This window comes from Hoplias malabaricus, chromosome 7 (assembly GCF_029633855.1).
Source record: "Hoplias malabaricus isolate fHopMal1 chromosome 7, fHopMal1.hap1, whole genome shotgun sequence".
NCBI classification, from domain to species: domain Eukaryota; kingdom Metazoa; phylum Chordata; class Actinopteri; order Characiformes; family Erythrinidae; genus Hoplias; species Hoplias malabaricus.
Genome location: NC_089806.1, coordinates 24,093,847 through 24,112,771, shown reverse-complemented (window position 1 = coordinate 24,112,771; position 18,925 = coordinate 24,093,847). Strand labels below are relative to the sequence as shown.

At 37.5% G+C, this 18,925-nt stretch overlaps 1 protein-coding gene across 4 annotated transcripts; it reads left to right on the top strand.

The window, feature by feature from the left end:
- The first annotated feature begins 1,641 nt into the window (after nt 1-1,641).
- exoc1 (exocyst complex component 1) lies at nt 1,642-18,707 on the top strand. 4 transcript variants are annotated; one of them, XM_066677288.1, is made up of 20 exons: nt 1,642-1,838; nt 4,017-4,148; nt 4,244-4,374; nt 4,463-4,622; nt 4,950-4,967; nt 5,927-6,114; nt 6,212-6,439; nt 6,729-6,861; nt 8,908-9,017; nt 10,082-10,231; nt 10,596-10,704; nt 12,067-12,111; nt 13,238-13,401; nt 13,582-13,683; nt 13,782-13,858; nt 14,259-14,487; nt 14,804-14,987; nt 15,133-15,332; nt 15,841-16,035; nt 16,190-18,707. In XM_066677288.1, the coding sequence occupies exons 2-20, from the start codon at nt 4,025-4,027 to the stop codon at nt 16,340-16,342; spliced, it is 2,700 nt and encodes an 899-aa protein (XP_066533385.1). In that variant the 5' UTR covers nt 1,642-1,838; nt 4,017-4,024; the 3' UTR covers nt 16,343-18,707. The 4 variants fall into 4 exon arrangements, with proteins under 4 accessions (XP_066533385.1, XP_066533386.1, XP_066533387.1 ...); XM_066677289.1 differs by lacking the exon at nt 4,950-4,967; XM_066677290.1 differs by lacking the exon at nt 12,067-12,111.
- Nucleotides 18,708-18,925: the final 218 nt, after the last annotated feature.

The following is an 18,925-nucleotide window of genomic DNA, read 5'->3' as shown; positions in this document are numbered from 1 at the left end:
TAATAGATTCATATTGATTCATAATCCTAAAATTGCAGGGACAATCACAGTAAGTGGACAGTAAATGACAGACCAACAAACCAACAAGCACCACCCCAACCCCCCCAAAAAAAGAAAAAGAAAGAAAAAAAACCCCACAGTCACCACAAGCTAGGTGAGGTGTTGCTGAAATAAAAGGTCATCATCACACTCTTTAGTCTTTCATCAGGCTGACACATCCCTGCAGGTCACAGAGACCGTCTTGACTCTCAACTGTCACAAAAACACAGCAGCTTTCAATATTTAACTTTTCTTAGTCAGATTTTACCCCCATTTAAACAAATAAATAAATAAATGAATTACTGACAGCTGTAATATTTACTCATCGAGATGGTGCAGATATGGTTGAGTCCATAATTATTTGGATCAGGAGTTTAACCAAAATGTTGTATCAAAATGAGGCATCTATCACATTCAGCTGTACAGAAAATGTATCCTTGGTGCTCTGGAGGTCCAAAAACCCACGTTGGTAGGTGGATTGGCGACTCAAAAGTGTCCATAGGTGTGAGTGTCTGTCACCCTGTTAAGGACTGGCGCCCCCTTCAGGGTGTGTTCCCGCCTTGCGTCCAGTGATTCCAGGTAGGCTCTGGACACACACACACACAGTACTTTTTTTTGAGTCGCTAATCCACCTACCTTTTTGAACCGTGGGAGGAAGCCAGAGCATCCGGAAGAAACCCAAGCAGACACAGGGAGAACACACCAAACTCCTCACAGACAGTCACCCGGAGCGGGACTTGAACCCACAACCTCCAGGTCCCTGGAGTTGTGTGACAGTGCCACTATCTGCTGTGCCACTGTGTCGCCCTAAACAGAAATCAGTTCAAGAAATTTTTACCACTAAGTACAAGCACTTCTTCCTTATTTGTAAAATGTTTGTAAGATACCCAGTAATAACCACATATTTCTAGTATCATACCCTTTACTTACTCAGTACATATTTTATCTTACGGCTTACTTAACAGGTACTTTCTCTGTACTCACCCATAATTTGTGGGCTGTAAATAATTAAAAACAATTATCTCCCAAGATATTACATTTAAACTTTATAAAATGTTAACTTTACAGGAGAAAGAAAAAACTTCTTCTCTTTCAGTGAAAGTGAATGTAAAAAGATTTTATTCCATGTAATTTGGAGCATTAGTTCATTCAACATGAAATTTTCACAGGACGTGAAGGACAGCAGCAATGTTCATATGATGTGGTAAATTAAAAACCGACAAAACTGGAGTCATGTTTTTCATTGGAAAGCGACGAGAATGATTAAAAATGGACACCCAGAGCAGTGTGTGACTAGCGGATAGCCGCTGAAGAAGAGGTCTTCGCTCAGACGGACTAATGAAGTAAATGCAGTGCTTTTATCCCGCTTACATTTCTTTATCAAAATAATGAACCGTATATGTGTTTTGGAAACAGAAAACAAAAACACGGACTTAATTCTCGTTTCTTTCTTCGCTTATTCAAATGTAAAACGAACAAACGTTTTTTTTTTCTTCGTTTCTCTCATTCTACATTCAGTCTAAGAATCAAACTAATAAAATGTCCACGGACCGTTTTTCGATGTCAGTGTTTACTCCAGGCCTGTAGTCGGAGCTAAACCTGGAGAGTGGAGGAAGACTGTCCCTGCGGAGACTTCCCAGATATCTGTCAGCTGTTGTGGTGCGGGGTGTTGGTGGGCTGTGGTCGTGAAATGGACATAATTTTTACCGAAATTTGACGCATAGATGTGAACATAAGTGTGGAGTAAAGGATAACCGTGTTTATTTCCGCACCTCTTCGCTGTACGGGTGTGTTTTGAGGTGAGGTCTCGTCTTTGTTTACTGTTAAACACAGTTCTCTGAAACGGCCTCTGGAGGAAGATTCCTCAGTAGAAAGGGAATATAATGTTAAGTTTTTACCAGACCTTTTCATTGAGGACGTTCAGTGGAGTGTGCGGATATGTGACTTAAAGGTGGCATACTTTGCACTCAAAGGGACTGCCGTTTTTAAATCCTAAATCAACGACCGAGGTGTGTTCACTCGGAAGCTACCGTTAGCTCTTATTCTTTTTGATAGATGTGTCAGACGTCTTATGTCTGTCTGTATTACACAATACGTTATTCTGACACATGAAAAGCTACTGTCTGTATATTACCATAGCGTGATGAACTGTATCTGAAAAGCAATACGGCTATCAGTCCCCACACTGCCTTTTTTATACAAAGTGACCAGCTCTGACCAGTGTTTGCCGGGTGAAGTCTGAGGGCTTATTTTCCCTTAAGATCAGATAAGGTTTTTTTATTGTCATTGCACATTTGCAACGACATTGAGCAGCAATCCATCAGTGCTTTACACACACAATATAAGTAAATAAGTAATGGACAAAATACTAAAAAGTGCAGAATTTAAAAAAGTGCTGTGTGTGTATATGTATGTATATATATATATATATATATGGGCGGCACGGTTGAGCAGCAGGTAGTGTCACAGTCACACAGCTCCAGGGACCTGGAGGTTGTGGGTTTGATCCTCGCTCCGGGTGACTGTCTGTGAGGAGTTTGGTGTGTTCTCCCCGTGTCCGCATGGGTTTCCTCCGGGTGCTCCGGTTTCCTCCCATGGTCCAAAAAAAAAAAACACTCAATAGTGTCCGTAGGTGTGAGTGAATGTGTGTCTGTTCCTGTGTGTGTGTCACCCTGTAAAGGACTGTTCCCGCCTTGCGCCTAGTGATTCTGTGTAGGCTCCTGACCCACTGTGACCCTGAATTGGATAAGGGGTTACAGACAATGAATGAAAGAATGTGTATATGTACATAAAGAAATGAGGTATAAGTTGATTATTTCACATTCCCTGGATAGTTTAAATTATTATTGCACCCTAAAAAATAGATGAGAAGTGGAATTGAACATTAGAGTATTGTACAGTATTTTATTGGAGTCAATGTCAGTGCGTGTCTGTGTGTTTGGACTTGTTCAGCTCCAAAAACTTAAACAGTCTTTAAGTCTGTTTGTCTGAGATGTGATGGATATAATTTGTTTACTAGAGGGCAGCAGATCAAACAGATGACGTCCGGGTTGAGATGCGTCCTTTAGTATGTTGGTTGCCCTGAATTGTGGCTGTGAGAGCTGAACAGGTCCTCCAGGTAGGCTAGTAAGCATCCGATGATCTTCTAGGCTATGTTTATGACTCTGCAGTGCGTTTCTTTCTGCCGCAGAGCAGCTGCTATGCCACACTGAAATATATATCAGCACACTCACAATGGCTGAGCGGTAGTAGGACACCAGAAGCTTCTCCTGAACTAATATTTCTTCACAAATGACACTTCCAAATGAAAGTAGCTGTACAATATGCATTTTAAACAGAAAGCAGATTTTGTAAATCCATGGTGAATTCTATATATCAGTCCCTCTCTGGTCATCAGTTTAAATAATTTCTGTTAATCAACATGAGATATTTAGAAGTTAATGGCAAGAAAATCCTGAAATGCCTTAAATGTGACATAGATTTAACTCTACACCTTCATTCACTATTTCTAAATCTATGAATTTACAAGTAGTCCCCCAATATCCACTTATCCCTCCATCACTAGCCTGCTGCTTTAAACCTCAGAGACTAGGTGACAGGATTGATTCCTTAGGTTTATGACATAAGAAACCTTGGCTGTTTAAATCCACCTGATAAAGACATTATTTTGAACAATACAGTGTTAAAGCAGAAATGCTCAACCCTGGGTCGACTGCTTATTTTGTTCATGATATATCATCTAACATATATAAAATTAATTTAAAAGAATGTTAACTAATTAACAACTTGATTTTCACTGTCTGAACCTTTATTTCTTGTATTTCAAAACATAATAAAATTGTATTGCATAAAATGTAATTAAAACAAGTTAATCAGAGTGCACTTATATCTTCTGTGGACACACCTCATTTTCTGTAACACCAGCTTTATATCTGTGGATATTTCTTTTTTCTATAACCTAAATGTACTGTTTCTAGGACACACAATGACTGCCATAAAGCATGCTCTCCAGAGGGACATTTTTACTCCCAATGATGAGCGGCTGCTCAGTATTGTCAATGTCTGCAAGGCAGGGAAGAAAAAGAAGAACTGTTTCCTATGTGCCACAGGTAGGAACCTAGCTTGACAACAGTTATTCGAAAAAAATCCAGTGTAAAATGCTTCTGTATTTGTGGGTGGGACATTTATTTATTTATTTATTTAGTGACAACGGAGCGCCCAGTGCAGGTCAAAGTGGTGAAAGTGAAGAAGTCGGACAAAGGAGATTTCTACAAGAGACAAATGGCCTGGGAGCTTCGTGACCTGGCTGAGGTTGATGCCAAAGATGCTAACAAGGTAGGAGTTTATATGTGAATCTTCCTGTAATGGCTTTTCATGCAAGTAGCAATATCATCTGATCTGTCATCTACTCCTCTCCCTGTAGGAGAACCCAGAGTTTGACCTACATTTTGAGAAGGTGTATCGCTGGGTGGCCAGCAGCACAGCAGAGAAGAATGCCTTCATTTCCTGCATCTGGAAGCTGAACCAGCGCTACCTGAGAAAGAAAGTTGAATTTGTGAATGTCAGCTCCCAGCTGCTAGAAGGTAGTAAACTTACAGCTTTTCTTAATGAAGCATGGGTGAAATGGCATGTGCATTTTGTTTCGCATTATTCTCTAACTACTGTAGCAATAATCTATTTTTCAGTCATTAGAATTTTTGTGACTAATTGTTGCATGTAGAGTTCTCAGGATTATGAATGTAGTCAAATAGGTTTTAATGTTAAACTTAATATCTTGACCAAACATGTTTCTCTCTTTCTCTCTCCCCCTCCCTCCCTCCCTCCCTCCCTCTCTTTCCTTCACTGAGTGTAATTGTAAAACTTTATAACCTCTGTTCTGTACTCTTCTCTTTAAATCTCTCAATGGTTAGAGCTTCCTAAAGCTGAAGGTTGGTACTGTATTTCCCTTCTTTCCTCCATTTCCATTTCCCTCCTCATTCATTTCCTTGCCTGTAACAGTTTTCTTGCCAGTCTGAATTCACTTTCATACAACATAGTTGTTTGATTCATAACTATGCAGGGCTTTTTTTCTTTTTAATTCAGGGTTTTTGTTTTTGTTTTTTTACTTTAGGCCTGCATTTTGTTTTAATAATTAAGCCACAGTCTTGTTTTATTTTTCCATGCAATTTAATAAAAACAGATATGCAGTTTTGGAAAATCATGTTCATAAGATCCTGCCCATGTGCCCTTATTTATAAAGCATTTTATTAATGTTAAGAGCTAGTGAGCAAGTAGAATTGCTGGGTAATTAAGAAAATAAATATATTAATAATTGTGAAGCCCTTCTAGACCCTGTGTGTATTTGCATATGCATCCTGTTGTCATGAATATGATCAAAAATAAGGTGGGGTGATATTTTACATTAAAATGGCAGCATAACATGAATTGAATTTGTTGAAGATGAAGCAGGTTGGATGTTTTGGGTGTGTTCACCTTTTATTTATTTATTTATTTATTTATTATTAAAAAAAATCAACCCTTGTTGATTTGCTTAGGGCTTATATTGTCCTGAAAATCCAAGTATGAGCACAGAAAAATTAGTATCAGAATAAATAAAAGTTTTAGATTTGAAGATCAAAATTTAAGCAGCAGATACTGTGCAGAAAGTATTGCAACTCTGACTGCTCCACAAATAGCACTTTCATATTTTAAAATATACTCTCAAATGAATATGCTCATTTCCTTGAATGTTTCACTGCTGGAATTCTACAATCTGAAACAACCTGAAAGTTTCTACTCCTTCCACATTTTGAGTATCCCCTTTAGTGATGTAGTGTGTGTATGTGTGTGTTAGAGGTGAGGGACTGACTGAAATATCCTGCATTATTCTATATCATATCTTCCTTAGAGTCAGTGCCCAGTGGTGAGAGCCAGAGTGTTGCTGGGGGTGATGAAGATACTCTGGATGACTACCAGGAGCTCAGTGCTCGAGAGGAGCAGGACATTGAGAATATGATGGAGGTGTGTGAGTATGCCATCTCCAATGCTGAGGCCTTTGCAGAGAAGCTCTCCCGGGAGCTGCAGGTCCTGGATGGGGTGAGTGCCTACAGTGTCTAGAAACACTGAGATGAAAGTCGGAATTGGTTATAAAATACTTAAGGTCACATGGTTGGGCCAAATTTCTGTCCTTCAGGCAAACATCCAATCAATAATGGCCTCAGAGAAGCAGGTAAACATCTTGATGCAGCTACTGGATGAGGCTCTGACTGAAGTGGACACAATCGAGAACAAACTGCTGAGTTATGAGGAGATGCTTCAGAGCGTCAAGGAGCAGATGGACCAGATCTCACAGAGCAACCGCCTCATTCAGATCAGCAACACAAACAATGGCAAACTGCTGGATGAGATTCAGTTCCTTGTGGTGAGAAGCACTGGGAAGCCCCAGTTGAGGGAGGATTGGGGTCATTAGAACATCCATTTGACAAAATGAGTAAACTGAACCCCTGTTTAATCATTTAAACTGTGCAATATGTGCTGGTGTTTGGGTTTGTGACAGGATGAAAGCAATGTCTAGTTTATTGTAAATTAGACAAAAATAATTTTATCACCCAGCACTACTTGTAGTAGCCTTGAAGTTTCAGAATTGTTTCCCCTGAAGCATTCCTAAATCTTAAGTGTCTGTTTTTCCCTCTGTTTATGATTCACTGCAGAATTACATGGATCTTTCTAAAGGGCATATCAGAGCTCTGCAAGAGGGAGATCTGTCCTCTCCTAAAGGCATAGAGGCTTGCATCAATGCTTCGGAGGCTCTGCTGCAGTGCATGAACGTAGCACTTCGTCCAGGTTTGTAAAACATTACTCTGTGTAAGGATTAACAGAAATAGGCTTTGCATGCAGACCTAGTGAATAAAACATGTGCCCCTTTGTAATGTAGCATTCATGTTTACATTAAAAGGCTAAATTCAGACTACAGGTAAGCCTGTTATAGTATTTAATTCAGGGGAAATTCATGAATACAGAAAATAATTAATATATTTAATTTAAAACTTTTTTTACAGTGTTAACCGATATGTGTCTGTGTTCTCATTTATGTATCTACACGTGCAGCTAGGCAAGCCTAATTTTGCTGGACCAACAAAAGCTAACTTTACCCTTGAAATTTTGGGTGGAACAGAAAATTCAAATAAGAAGCTGGCGAGTAACACGAATATTAGCCTTGTAACGGACACATTTATGTTGGAAATAAATGTTTGTATATGAAAATTGTGAAGCACTCCTCAGCCTACTAAATTAACATTGTCATGGAAGGGAAAAACCTATAAATAAGATAATATCATCCTCGTCTAGTGACACTTATTTACCAGCTTCATATTTGAATTTTCTTTCCACCTTATCACTGGAAGTACAGAGAGCTTATAATTTGACTAATTTGACTAAATTTTGGTAGGGGAAGTCAGCACAGCGCTCAGAGTAGTTATGGTCATATTACCAGCACTTTGCACTTCTAGGTTTCAGCAACTTAGTTCATAGAGGCACAGCACTTCTAGTGTTAAAAGTGGAAATGAAAAATATCAACATGAAGCTGGTAACTGAACTAAAAATTTCTGGTATAAATGGCAGCAGCACATTTGACTGTTTTGCTGTCTTCTGTCTCCCTTCCCTCTCCTGTGTCTTCTTTTCATCAAGAGCAGAGCCCTTTATGCAGTATTTAATGTAACACCAAGCAAATGGAGCTATATTTTAATGGATCTGGTCTGCTAGATGGGCCAAAAAATATTATATTTGCCACATTTTAATATTTACAGCATGAGGCCAACATATTTTAAATGTGAATGTAGCCAGAGTGGAGAAAAACATCTTGAATCTGAACCTTTCTCAAGGTATTGCATTAATTTGTTTTATTACAGTGCCGTTGTCACTTGTTTCAATGACCCTGAATTGGGTCTCATAAAAAGTCACAAAAAAAATTATATTTTCTGTTAAAATTTTTCAGGTAGGCTACGATACATTTATCTGTTCTTCGTCTGATATGCAACATGACAGATACTTCCCATATCTTGCTTGAACAAGCTCTGCAAGTTGACCTGCCCTCAGGCTACACTGTTCTGTGTAACCAGACTGAAAATAATTTTTTTAATGTTAAGCAGTGTTACTACTAGACTCTCATATTGACATCAGGGTCATTTTGGAGGATGTTGTTATGCCAGCAGGAGTATGTATATGGGAGCTAAAGAAAAACACTGTGACTTGTCTCTCTCCAGGAAATGCCTGAATGAATAAGTACAATAATATACAATATACAATTATCTATTGCTGTAGAGAACTTTACAGAGATGCTGTAGTTCCAAATTGTTAAAATGCCAACTGTAGAAAGCCAGTGGTATATGTGTATATGAGGCAGTTGGGGGATTGCAATTGTGGCCAGGTGGTTGTTTTATCGGTTGTGCACAAATGAAAAATTGTTTCCATTAAATAGGGAATGTTCAGATCTGTGCTACCACAACACTGATCAGTAGAGGATTTTAAAAGACCAATTTTTTGGCCTTTTTGCGAGACCAAGAAGACCCAATATGTAGCAAATTCAGGAATGCTGCAAAAGATATCAGCACAACTAAAGTAACTTCACAGTTAAATTTGTCAGCTTCATGATTTGACTGTGTCTTTTTACTCTGGGGAATGTGGACAAAATTCAGGCCATATAATGTTTTTGAGACAAATCAGCTAATTGTGCATTGTGTTCTGTTGTAGTTACTGTGTTACTGATTTGTTTTTTTGTGACTTGTGCAGTGTTTCTGCATTTGTAGCACATTTCTGTATTTGCTATATATTGCACTGCATACATCAGCAATGCAACTGTTGACAAAATAGAGATGTGTGTGTGTGTCGTAGGTCACGATAAGTTGATGGCTGTGAAACAGCAGCAGCACCTGTTTTCTGAACTTAGAGATGTTTTTGCTCGGCGCCTCACCAACCACCTCAACAATGTGTTTGTACACCAGGTAATACAGGCACACTCATAAATTGTTTCTGTGCTTAAAATAAAGTTGAATTTAAAACATACATATTTATGCATATATACATAAATGACATATTTCCCCTAGTTCTTTTTCTTGTTTAGCTGCTGTTTATTTTCCTTTCTCTTCTCCTGTGTCTATATACTTAGTTTGGTCATGCGATGTTCTATGACTGATTTCCTCCTGTTCTAAATAGTTTTCTCTGCTCTGTGATTGGTTCTGATCCGTCACCTGTCCTGTCTCTCTGTGCCACCTCGCGTCACTCTGCTCTCTGTCAGTTCAACCACTTCAGTCACTTCAAAATGACCATCCCCCAATTCTATAGGTCGTCCTGTCTGTCACTCCCCGTGAGTACGCCCTCCCTGGCACCCCCTTTGACCCAGCCATGCTAGTCAAACATGTCTTTCACTTACTTCACTAACAGTCTTCAACCATTGAATGCCCTCGTTTCCACAGAAGCATGTCTGTGGTGCGTTCTTCATCTCAGGATCCCTAGAAGCCCATGAACTCACTTGTGACACCAGCAGAATCTCTCAATCTTGCCCCCTTGTGGTGTGGAGGGAGAGTGCACTGTTTTGCTCAGTGAGGACTGTTTTTTTATGCCTCCTGGTGATGTGGTAGTGTAATATTGAGACTGATAAGTATTGTTCTGCATGCTATAACTAAGTATTTGAGAGGTAGTGTATATGTGTGTATATATATATATATAAACTCTGAAAGCACAGTGTTGGATTGGGGAAAGAGAAGCACGTTGTGTGCCAGCCTTGTGAGAAGAGCTTTGCGTGCCTTACAAGGCTGACTGTAAGTGAATGTTAGTTTAGACTAACTACTGCTTGGGCTTTAGGCTGTCTGAATACCATCATAACATCCATGTGAGTTTGTATGTTTCATTGATCTGCTTATTTCTTACAGTGATGACTTTGAATACTTGTGTGAGATTTTGTGTTTCTCCTTTTTGGCCCAGGTAAACTGAGCTTACCTTATGCTTAGATTCTCTCTGTGTGTATGTGTGTGTGTGTGTGTGTGTGTGTGTGTGTGTGTCTGTGTAGGGTCATGATCAGAGCTCCACACTGTCTCAGCACACAGCAGAGCTAACCCTGCCCAAGCACAGCCCACTGCACAGAGATTTGCTGAGGTATGCCAAGCTGATGGAGTGGCTAAAGAACACACAGAGAGAGAAGTATGAAGGCCTGTCTAGGGTGAGCACTCTTTATGACTTCTCACCGTAACCATTACAAAACACCTGTCCTGGGAGAGCAGGTGTCCAGCATCTGGGTGATTTACTTGCTCAGGCACTACTACTAAACCATGACAATTACTAATGTGCTAAATATAATGTGCTAAATAAAGTCCAAATATCACCAAACTACTGGGTGTTAATTAGGTATGTTTTCAAACTTCATAACAAACAGGTAAGCCAAAGGAAAATATGAAATTGCATGTATTCACAAAGAATAAAATACTGCAATAGGATATTAGTTTATAACAATTATACACTGAGAGAGTGAATACTTACAGTGAACATACCTAAACATTGATTTCACATGTTCTTCCTCCTTTCAGACCTATGTTGATTACATGACTAGACTGTACGAGAGGGAAATTAAAGACTTCTTTGAAGTTGCCAAAATCAAAATGGCAGGAACTACAAAAGAAGGGAAGGGCAAGTTTGGTAAGACATATTTCTGTTTTTGAATAAAGTCCTTTGTTTGTGATGAATTATGTGGTATGTTTTTTTTTGTTCATTGTTTGTCTTCTGTTTGTAGTGTCTTTTGGTAGCATGCATTTAATAATGTGCAATTACAGAGTTTTGTCATTGCTTGCTATACTGACAAACCTAGTATTGATGTCAAAAGCACTTGTCTTATAAATGGACTGAATTGGAAATGACTCCCTATTGAGAGCCTAAATGGTGTAGTTTAATAGGGAGATTTTTTTTAAAAATCCAGCCATCGCTGTTGAATGTCATGATATTTGTGTAATGGTGTATGATGTCGTTAACTTCACCTGGTTTGTTGCTATAGTCCTGACATGTGCTGTGTGGCCTCATATGCCTTAATCACCATCAAAATCAGAGGCTCAGGAATGCCACAGCTAAGGTCACAACTCCGCAACCAGAATGTAAAGATGCCAGAGATATCCATGATCAGCAAGGGCATAGTTAACCAGTCTTCCAGGTCCACCCAGCTTCCATAGAACTTTATTTTAGCAACAATTCACATACACTGTCTGGTTTTGTGTCTCTGAGGACACATGTTCTTGCATGCACACTCGCATACTACTTGGTGCTGTACCATAAGAGAAATTCAGACATGCTCTGAATAAGTCACAACCTGTAAATGCATCATTTATTTATTTGTTTATGTATTACCAGTACATTTTAAGCAAATTTTAAATGATTTGGACAAAATATCTAATCTTGTCTTTGTCAGACCTGTATTGTGATACAATGTGATTTACATTGTTATTATTGTATACGAAGTAGGATCCAGGCCTACTGTAGTAAATAAAAACATTACTTATTGATCACAAATGCAGGAAAAAAATCTATATGTATTTAGGATTATTTTTAATCGCATCTTCACAAATCTAACCTTAAAGTGCCTAGAAATTCTCACTCGTATCATATTTGGTGTGTCTAAACATAAATGGTAAATAATATTTGATTTGCTTTCATATGTCCACCATTTTGCTAAAGTGTAAACAGCCAGAGTATGCTTTTAGAATCCTTTCTCCATGCACTGTTTTTGACTTTAATTGCATATAGATTTTCCTTAAAAACATACTGTCATTCCAAGCCACACCAGCAGATGGGCATCATTTCCTCTGTCCCAGAGGTTTGAAGTGTAGGGAACAAAATCTGGTTGAATTTTGCTTTCAAGCGGCCCGCAATCCTTCAAGCCCAAACTCAACCACTGCAGTGCATGTCAGTATGTGAACACTGACCTCTAACCCCTAACCCTTGAGCCCCGCTGCATGTCATGAGTCTAACGTGTCTCTGTCTCTGATGCCTGCCTTTCTAACCGGCCTGCAGCCACGCTTCCTCGGAAAGAGAGCGCTCTCAAACAGGAGACAGAAAGTAAGTACCAGCACAGCTCACAATGCCCCACTTCCTTTCAGTGGACAAGCACAATAAAGAATAAAACTTTTAATTGTCAGCCAAAACTCTTACCTTCAGAATGCTCTTTCTTCTTTATTCACTAAGCTTGAAGAACCGCTACTGTTTGCAGCTTAATTTACCAAACATATAGTGCCTTCTCTCTCTCTCACACACACACACACACACACACACACACACACGTTCACAATCAAATTCTTCAGATCTCCATCAGCAGATAGTCTTTGTCATGTACGTTGCTTATGTGTCACTCTAGGCATTTGTATGCAGAAATCCTCACAAAATGTGTGTGTTGGTCAGACTAACCTTAGACATGTCTTATGTCACCAGCTTTTTGGAGTTTTGTGTTTGTCTTCATGTGGAATTGAATGATTTCTTTCAACCATGAAATGGTGTAATACACATTTTTAAACTGCTATCAAACCACTCTGAATTTGTTTGCGTCATAATTCATTTTACAAAAATTTGTAAAGAAAATAAATGTGGAATTCCTATATAATTGTGGAATTCCTCTATTAAGCTTGAGACCAACCCGATTAGTATACAGAGGTTATTGCCCTTTGATAAAACGTTGTAGATAAGTTGGCATATTGATAGGGTTTCTTTAAATGAAATTTCAATTCACTTTAATGTGTGACTCTAGGCTTTGGGTGATATGGCAAAAATAGAACATTTTTGACTTGATACTTCAAGACATTATCTCAATGCATGAAGAGATTAAAAAGTAACATTAGTGTCTGATTTGAAAAAAAAATGCTATAGAGATTTATACATTGTTTTCTTTGTAATGAAACTGGCAGTTGATCAGGAAAGCATGTTGGGACAATTGATCACAATAAAAATAAATTTTCCCCATCTGTGTATATATATATATATATATATATATATATATATATATATATATATATATATATAGACCATACTACAGAGAATGTGTGAAAGTCTTTTAAAACTACATGAAAAATTTCATGTTATAAAATGAACTCAAATGATCTAGACTGTGTATCAGTATAAGAAAGGGCAGTGTTTGAGGAATGCTATTGTGAATCCTCTAAATTGTTTTTGTTCTTACGTGTTGCTGCCTCAGGCCTGCACGGGAGCTCGGGGAAACTTACTGGCTCCACATCCAGTCTTAACAAGCTAGCGGTCAGCAGCTCCAATAGCCGCCGCTCACAGTCCTCCTCTCTGCTGGACATGGGAAACATGTCCGCCTCTGACCTGGATGTGGCAGACAGAACGAAGTTTGACAAAGTGAGGCTTTAATTATTAGGCAATAACATTAAAACTCTAACAGCATTAATGTTAGCTTTGTTTATAATAACAGTATTTCAGTATAATTCCAGTTATTGTCTTAACTGCAGTGTATTGATTTACCATGTAGATTTTTTTAAGGTGGAATGGCTTGTGTATACAACTTCTTTGTGTCTGTAGATTTTTGAGCAAGTCCTCAGTGAGCTGGAGCCTCTGTGTCTTGCTGAGCAGGACTTTATCAGCAAGTTCTTTAAACTGCAGCAGCAGCCAACACTGGCTCAGGTTGGTTTATTTCTCTGTGCGCTTTTAGAAGTGTTTGAGTTACACACTTTTACAGTGCATAATCATCAATATTTAATCAATTTTTGGGCCATTATTAGGCAGAAAATACTGATGATGCTGATGGAGGGCTCCATACCAAACCAGTCAGCGAGCACAGACACTCAATTTCATCAGAGTAAGTGAGAGCTCATCATTCACACACACACACACACACATAGGACAGTCTGTCAGTGCTTCTGTTTTCTGAAATAAGACTAAGTATAAAGTGACAAATGTTAAACTGCAAATAAGAAGCTATATAATTTATACATATATAATTTGGAATACATTATAATTGTAGTAAATCACATGCAAACCAGATTTTCTGTTGTGTGTAATATACAAACAGGTTATTAGAGACAATATTAGAGAGATATGTGTGTTGTTTTCTGTTGACATATCATTGCAGTCCACAGAAAGGGGTGAATGTTAATTTTCCTGCTAATGGTTTTAATTTGTAATTCTGATTTAAATTAACATTTACATTTGCATCCAGTGAAATAATTTGCATTTATCTGCACTTCTATCTTTATCAGGAAAGACATGGTCCGGCAAATGATGAATAAGATCTTCCAGAGCATCGAGACAGAGCTGAACAGTCTTATAGCTCTAGGTGATAAGATAGACAGCTTTAACTCGCTCTATATGCTGGTGAAAATGAGCCATCATGTGTGGACAGCAGAGAACGTGGACCCTGCCTCCTATCTCAGCACTACACTTGGCAATGTGCTGGTCACAGTGAAGAGGAATTTTGACAAATGCATTGTGAGTGGCAACACAGATGTCGAATTGTCTCTATTAGAAATAAGCCTTCAGTTTGCCCCTGAAAACCTAACCCATGACAGTATTGGCTTAGTGCCGAATATTTAGAATTGGAGTGTAATTCTGTTTAATATAAATAATATAAGTAATACAAATGGCAAACATGTTTAGTAGCTCAATTCCTAGAAAGCCTTTAGCTTCAAATGTGAATGGGTGATTTGTATCTGTAAAAATATTGTATAGTATACTGTCTCAAAGAACCATGTTCAATATGAACTGAACCAAGGCTCATTTGTGTTGTGTTTTGTCTGTCTGTCAGTTTGGTCAGATCAGGCAGATGGAGGAAGTGAAGATCCCTAAGAAGAGTAAGGTTGGAATCCTGCCTTTCGTCACTAGCTTTGAGGAGTTTGCAGAACTGGCTGAGACCATATTCCGTAATGCAGAACGACGGGGGGACTTGGACAAGGCATATGTCAAACTCATCAGAGCTGTTTTCACGAACGGTAAGATACCACAAAAGACTCATTCCAGTAAAATGGGTTCTAGTATTAAAGTTATTTGAATGAAAGATCATTCCGATGAATGACAGTAGTTTGACTAGAGATATGACTAGATGGCAATATATTTTTTCTGTTTGGATGAGAGCAGTAGAGAAGGTGGCCAATGAGAGCCAGAAGACTCCGCGTGATGTGGTGATGATGGAGAATTTCCACCATATCTTCTCCACTCTATCACGCCTCAAGATCTCATGCCTGGAAGCAGAGAGAAAGGAGGCAAAGCACAAATACACAGACCATCTGCAATCCTATGTCATTAATTCGCTGGGACAGCCACTAGAAAAACTCAATGTAAGCAACTTAAAGGATGTTCTCAAGCGCATTTAAAAAAAATAATGCACTCTAATATGAATTGATGCCAGTAACAAATATTTTGGAAAAAAAAAAAAAGTAAAAAAGTTAATCAGGATTTTATGTAGGTTCACCATGATCCTTGATAACTGCCTTATACTGCTTTATTTTGCAATCATTTTGTTTTGATTTTTCTCCTCAACACATTTTTCAACTTCTCTTCAAACCACTCCTCCCTTGATTAAGCACACAATTAGAACAGCGCCTCATGTTTTGAAATTTGCTCCACTGAGTAAATAGAGGAGTGGATCCCTTCATGTGTACCAGTACTGTTGTAAGCTCAGTTCCACTAGTTTTCATACATTTTTTAAGTGATTGGATATTTATAAATAGTAAGGAAATAATAAAAGTAGAAAATAAATTTTCGAGCACATCAGAAGGTGTAAAACCAGTATTATAAATTGTAATGAACATTTAATGATTTTCAAAATTTGCATGTATCCTACAGCACTTTTTTGAGGGGGTTGAGGCGCGAGTGGCCCAGGGTGTACGGGAAGAGGAGGTGAGCTACCAGCTAGCATTCAATAAACAAGAGCTGAGGAAAGTGATTAAAGAATACCCTGGAAAAGAGGTAAAAAAAGGCTTGGACAATCTGTACAAGAAGGTGGACAAACACCTGTGTGAGGAAGAGAGTCTTCTTCAGGTGAGAAGCAGATATTATACACATGATAACCATTGTGATTTTTCACCCAAAATACTAAATTGTATTTAAGGAATTACAATTACAGTGCAGATTTGATCTACAGTTTTGAGGACACTTAATGTATTTAGTGACTGTAAATCCTGCTGTCCACTAGGTGGTGTGGCACTCCATGCAAGATGAGTTCATCCGGCAATACAAGCACTTTGAGGGGCTGATAAACCGCTGCTATCCCGGCTCAGGCATCACCATGGAGTTTACCATTCAGGACATGCTAGAGTACTTCTCCAGTATCGCTCAGTCCCACTAAATTTGGATTAAAAAAAAAAAAAAGTGGGTCACAGACAATAAGGAAGAGTTGTCTGTGCAAGAGTTGAGAAAGTGAGGAAAAGGGAGTTAGTCTTTATAAAAGTATATGAATTGGTGTTTATGTATATAGTAACTTGACTTTCATCTTTCAGCTTCTCTGGTTATGAATACATCTTATGCAGAATTGCTAAATAGAATCATTGCTTTAGAGTAAGTTGATTGAGGTCACATCCTGGAGGATTGGATTCTTGCAGTTTGCTTCCCTAAATCTGCTCAAAAATATAATTTCCAGGTTTAGTTAGTGTATTATAACAGGAAAATCAGCAAAGCTGACACTCAGTTCATCCACCTTTTAAGCATTTTCAAACTATTGCTTAGAGACCTCCAGATGGGACACATTTCTGCTCCAACCACAGGCACAACCCATAGAGATTAATGTGTTATGGTTCTAGAAATTAAAGAGTTTTTTTTTTCTCTTGTTGTACTACAGCATAAGAATGTTATCACTACTTGACAAATACGTTAGTCATGTATTTAATTTAATACAGTGAATAGTTTGTGCATTTTTGGTGGTTCTGTTTTCATTTCAGAAACAAAAAAAAAAGGAATATTAATAGTTATTTGACTTGAATTTCAAAATCCAAATCAAAGAAACAGGTATTTTTTTCCCCTCACAAGACCTTTTTTCAAGGAACCTCAAGGTGTGTAAAGCTAAAACTTACTTTAATATTTCTATATTTCCACCTTCTGGTAACAGCAGGTCAGCAGGATGGCTCTGGAACCATTCTCCTGAGATAATTTTAGACGTGGCAAGAAAGGGGATCTTTTAACACACTTAAATGGGGGAAAAAAATTTTTTTAATTTCCCCCATAATCGTATGACTTATTTATGTCTGAGTATGGTTCTAAAGCCATTCTATATCCATTCTCTCTTAAAAGTAACACCAAGCTTTAAAAAATTCAACTAAGCAGATTACGAAATTACGGATTAAGTATCTTGAGATGTCTTGAGAAAAGTCTTCCAAGTGAAAACAGTTTTTTTTTCTTTATTTTGTTTTATTTTTTAAGGGAATATATATATACTTGACATGTTTTTCAAAGAAAAAGGAAAATATAATTTTATTTTGTGTTATTTTTAGTAAAAATTAAGCATTATTTCTGTGTTCCTTTTGTGTAACGTATATTTGTAATTAAAAAATCAAATATTCTCCCACTCTTCATTTTATGATAACATTTTTCAGCATGCTTAGTATGAAAAATGACATTTGTCATTATATTAAAAAATAAAAAAAGTATTAATATGTTACATTCACAGTTACTAACATCAAAATCACCATCTTTAAATCATCCAAACCCAAACACACACTTTCTTTTGTATACAAGATTATCCCAAAAACAGAACAAATCGATGCACATGCTTTTGCAGTGCTTTTTCCTTGATGGAACACAATGAATGCAGTGATGAATGAATTCTTCTCACTTGCCATTTTCCAATTACTTATTTTTTCCCTTTTAACACTATGAAAGCATTACCATAAAATGACCAGAGCAGGAGAATATTAGAACTTTGAAAAACAATTATATGTTACACAAAAACACTTATTTGTACACTTAATAGATTTTGAAAAAAGTTGTCAGTTTTGATATTTTAATTCCCATTTTGATATGAAAATGGTATGACCAATAAGTACACAGGCCAAAGACTGAACTTCATTCACAAGTCTTTCATGCTATAAAGTGCTTTCAATCCAAGACATTCTTCTGCCATTTGCACTTGTAATGAGTAACCCTTGCCAAATGTAAAATAAAATTATATTAGCTTAATATGTTGTATATAGCTTAATGTTACTCCTTAATGTATCAACTGTCTGGATTCAGTGTATGAATTTGTTTTTATTCAGATCTAATAGCTTAAAAATGCATAGCCATTTAGAGTGATTAAAAGTGAATTGTGCAGATTGAATTATTCTCAGTGGTGGTGGTAGGACCCCTTTTCCATACAGACATTTATTACACTAACAGAAGTTTATTACACTAAATCTCTCACGTGTATTGTTTGTTGTCTAATGCAGTGTTTTGTGGTGGTTTTTCCTGTCTGTGCCAGGATTTGGTCAAACTATCACAAGGATCAAACAGCACAGCAGATTTGTATCACATGTAAATAGCCCTGTATAGAATGACTTGTTTCAAGGCCTGGGTGAATGGACAGATGCAGATGGGTACAATGCCTATGATTTAGCGACACTCAGATTTAGTGCAAGGTGTAAGATATACAATGGCAATGTTATTTGATATTTGAATTTTAATTTCCCAGATGCTCTTAGGGTCACAAAATTAAACCTTAAAAAGAGCAGTTCCATCTGTAATTGCAGTTTAGTGAACTAATAATAAATAACACATTCATATATCTCGAGTATAATTATTTCAATTACAATGCATTTATCAAATTAGATTAACATTTTCCTGTTAATAATTATTTATTAATGATTATTTTAATTTTTATCTAAAATGTTTATTAGTTTGTGTTCGTACATGACTAAATAAGACATTTTAATGGAGTTTTATGGTCGATTTTATAACCGAG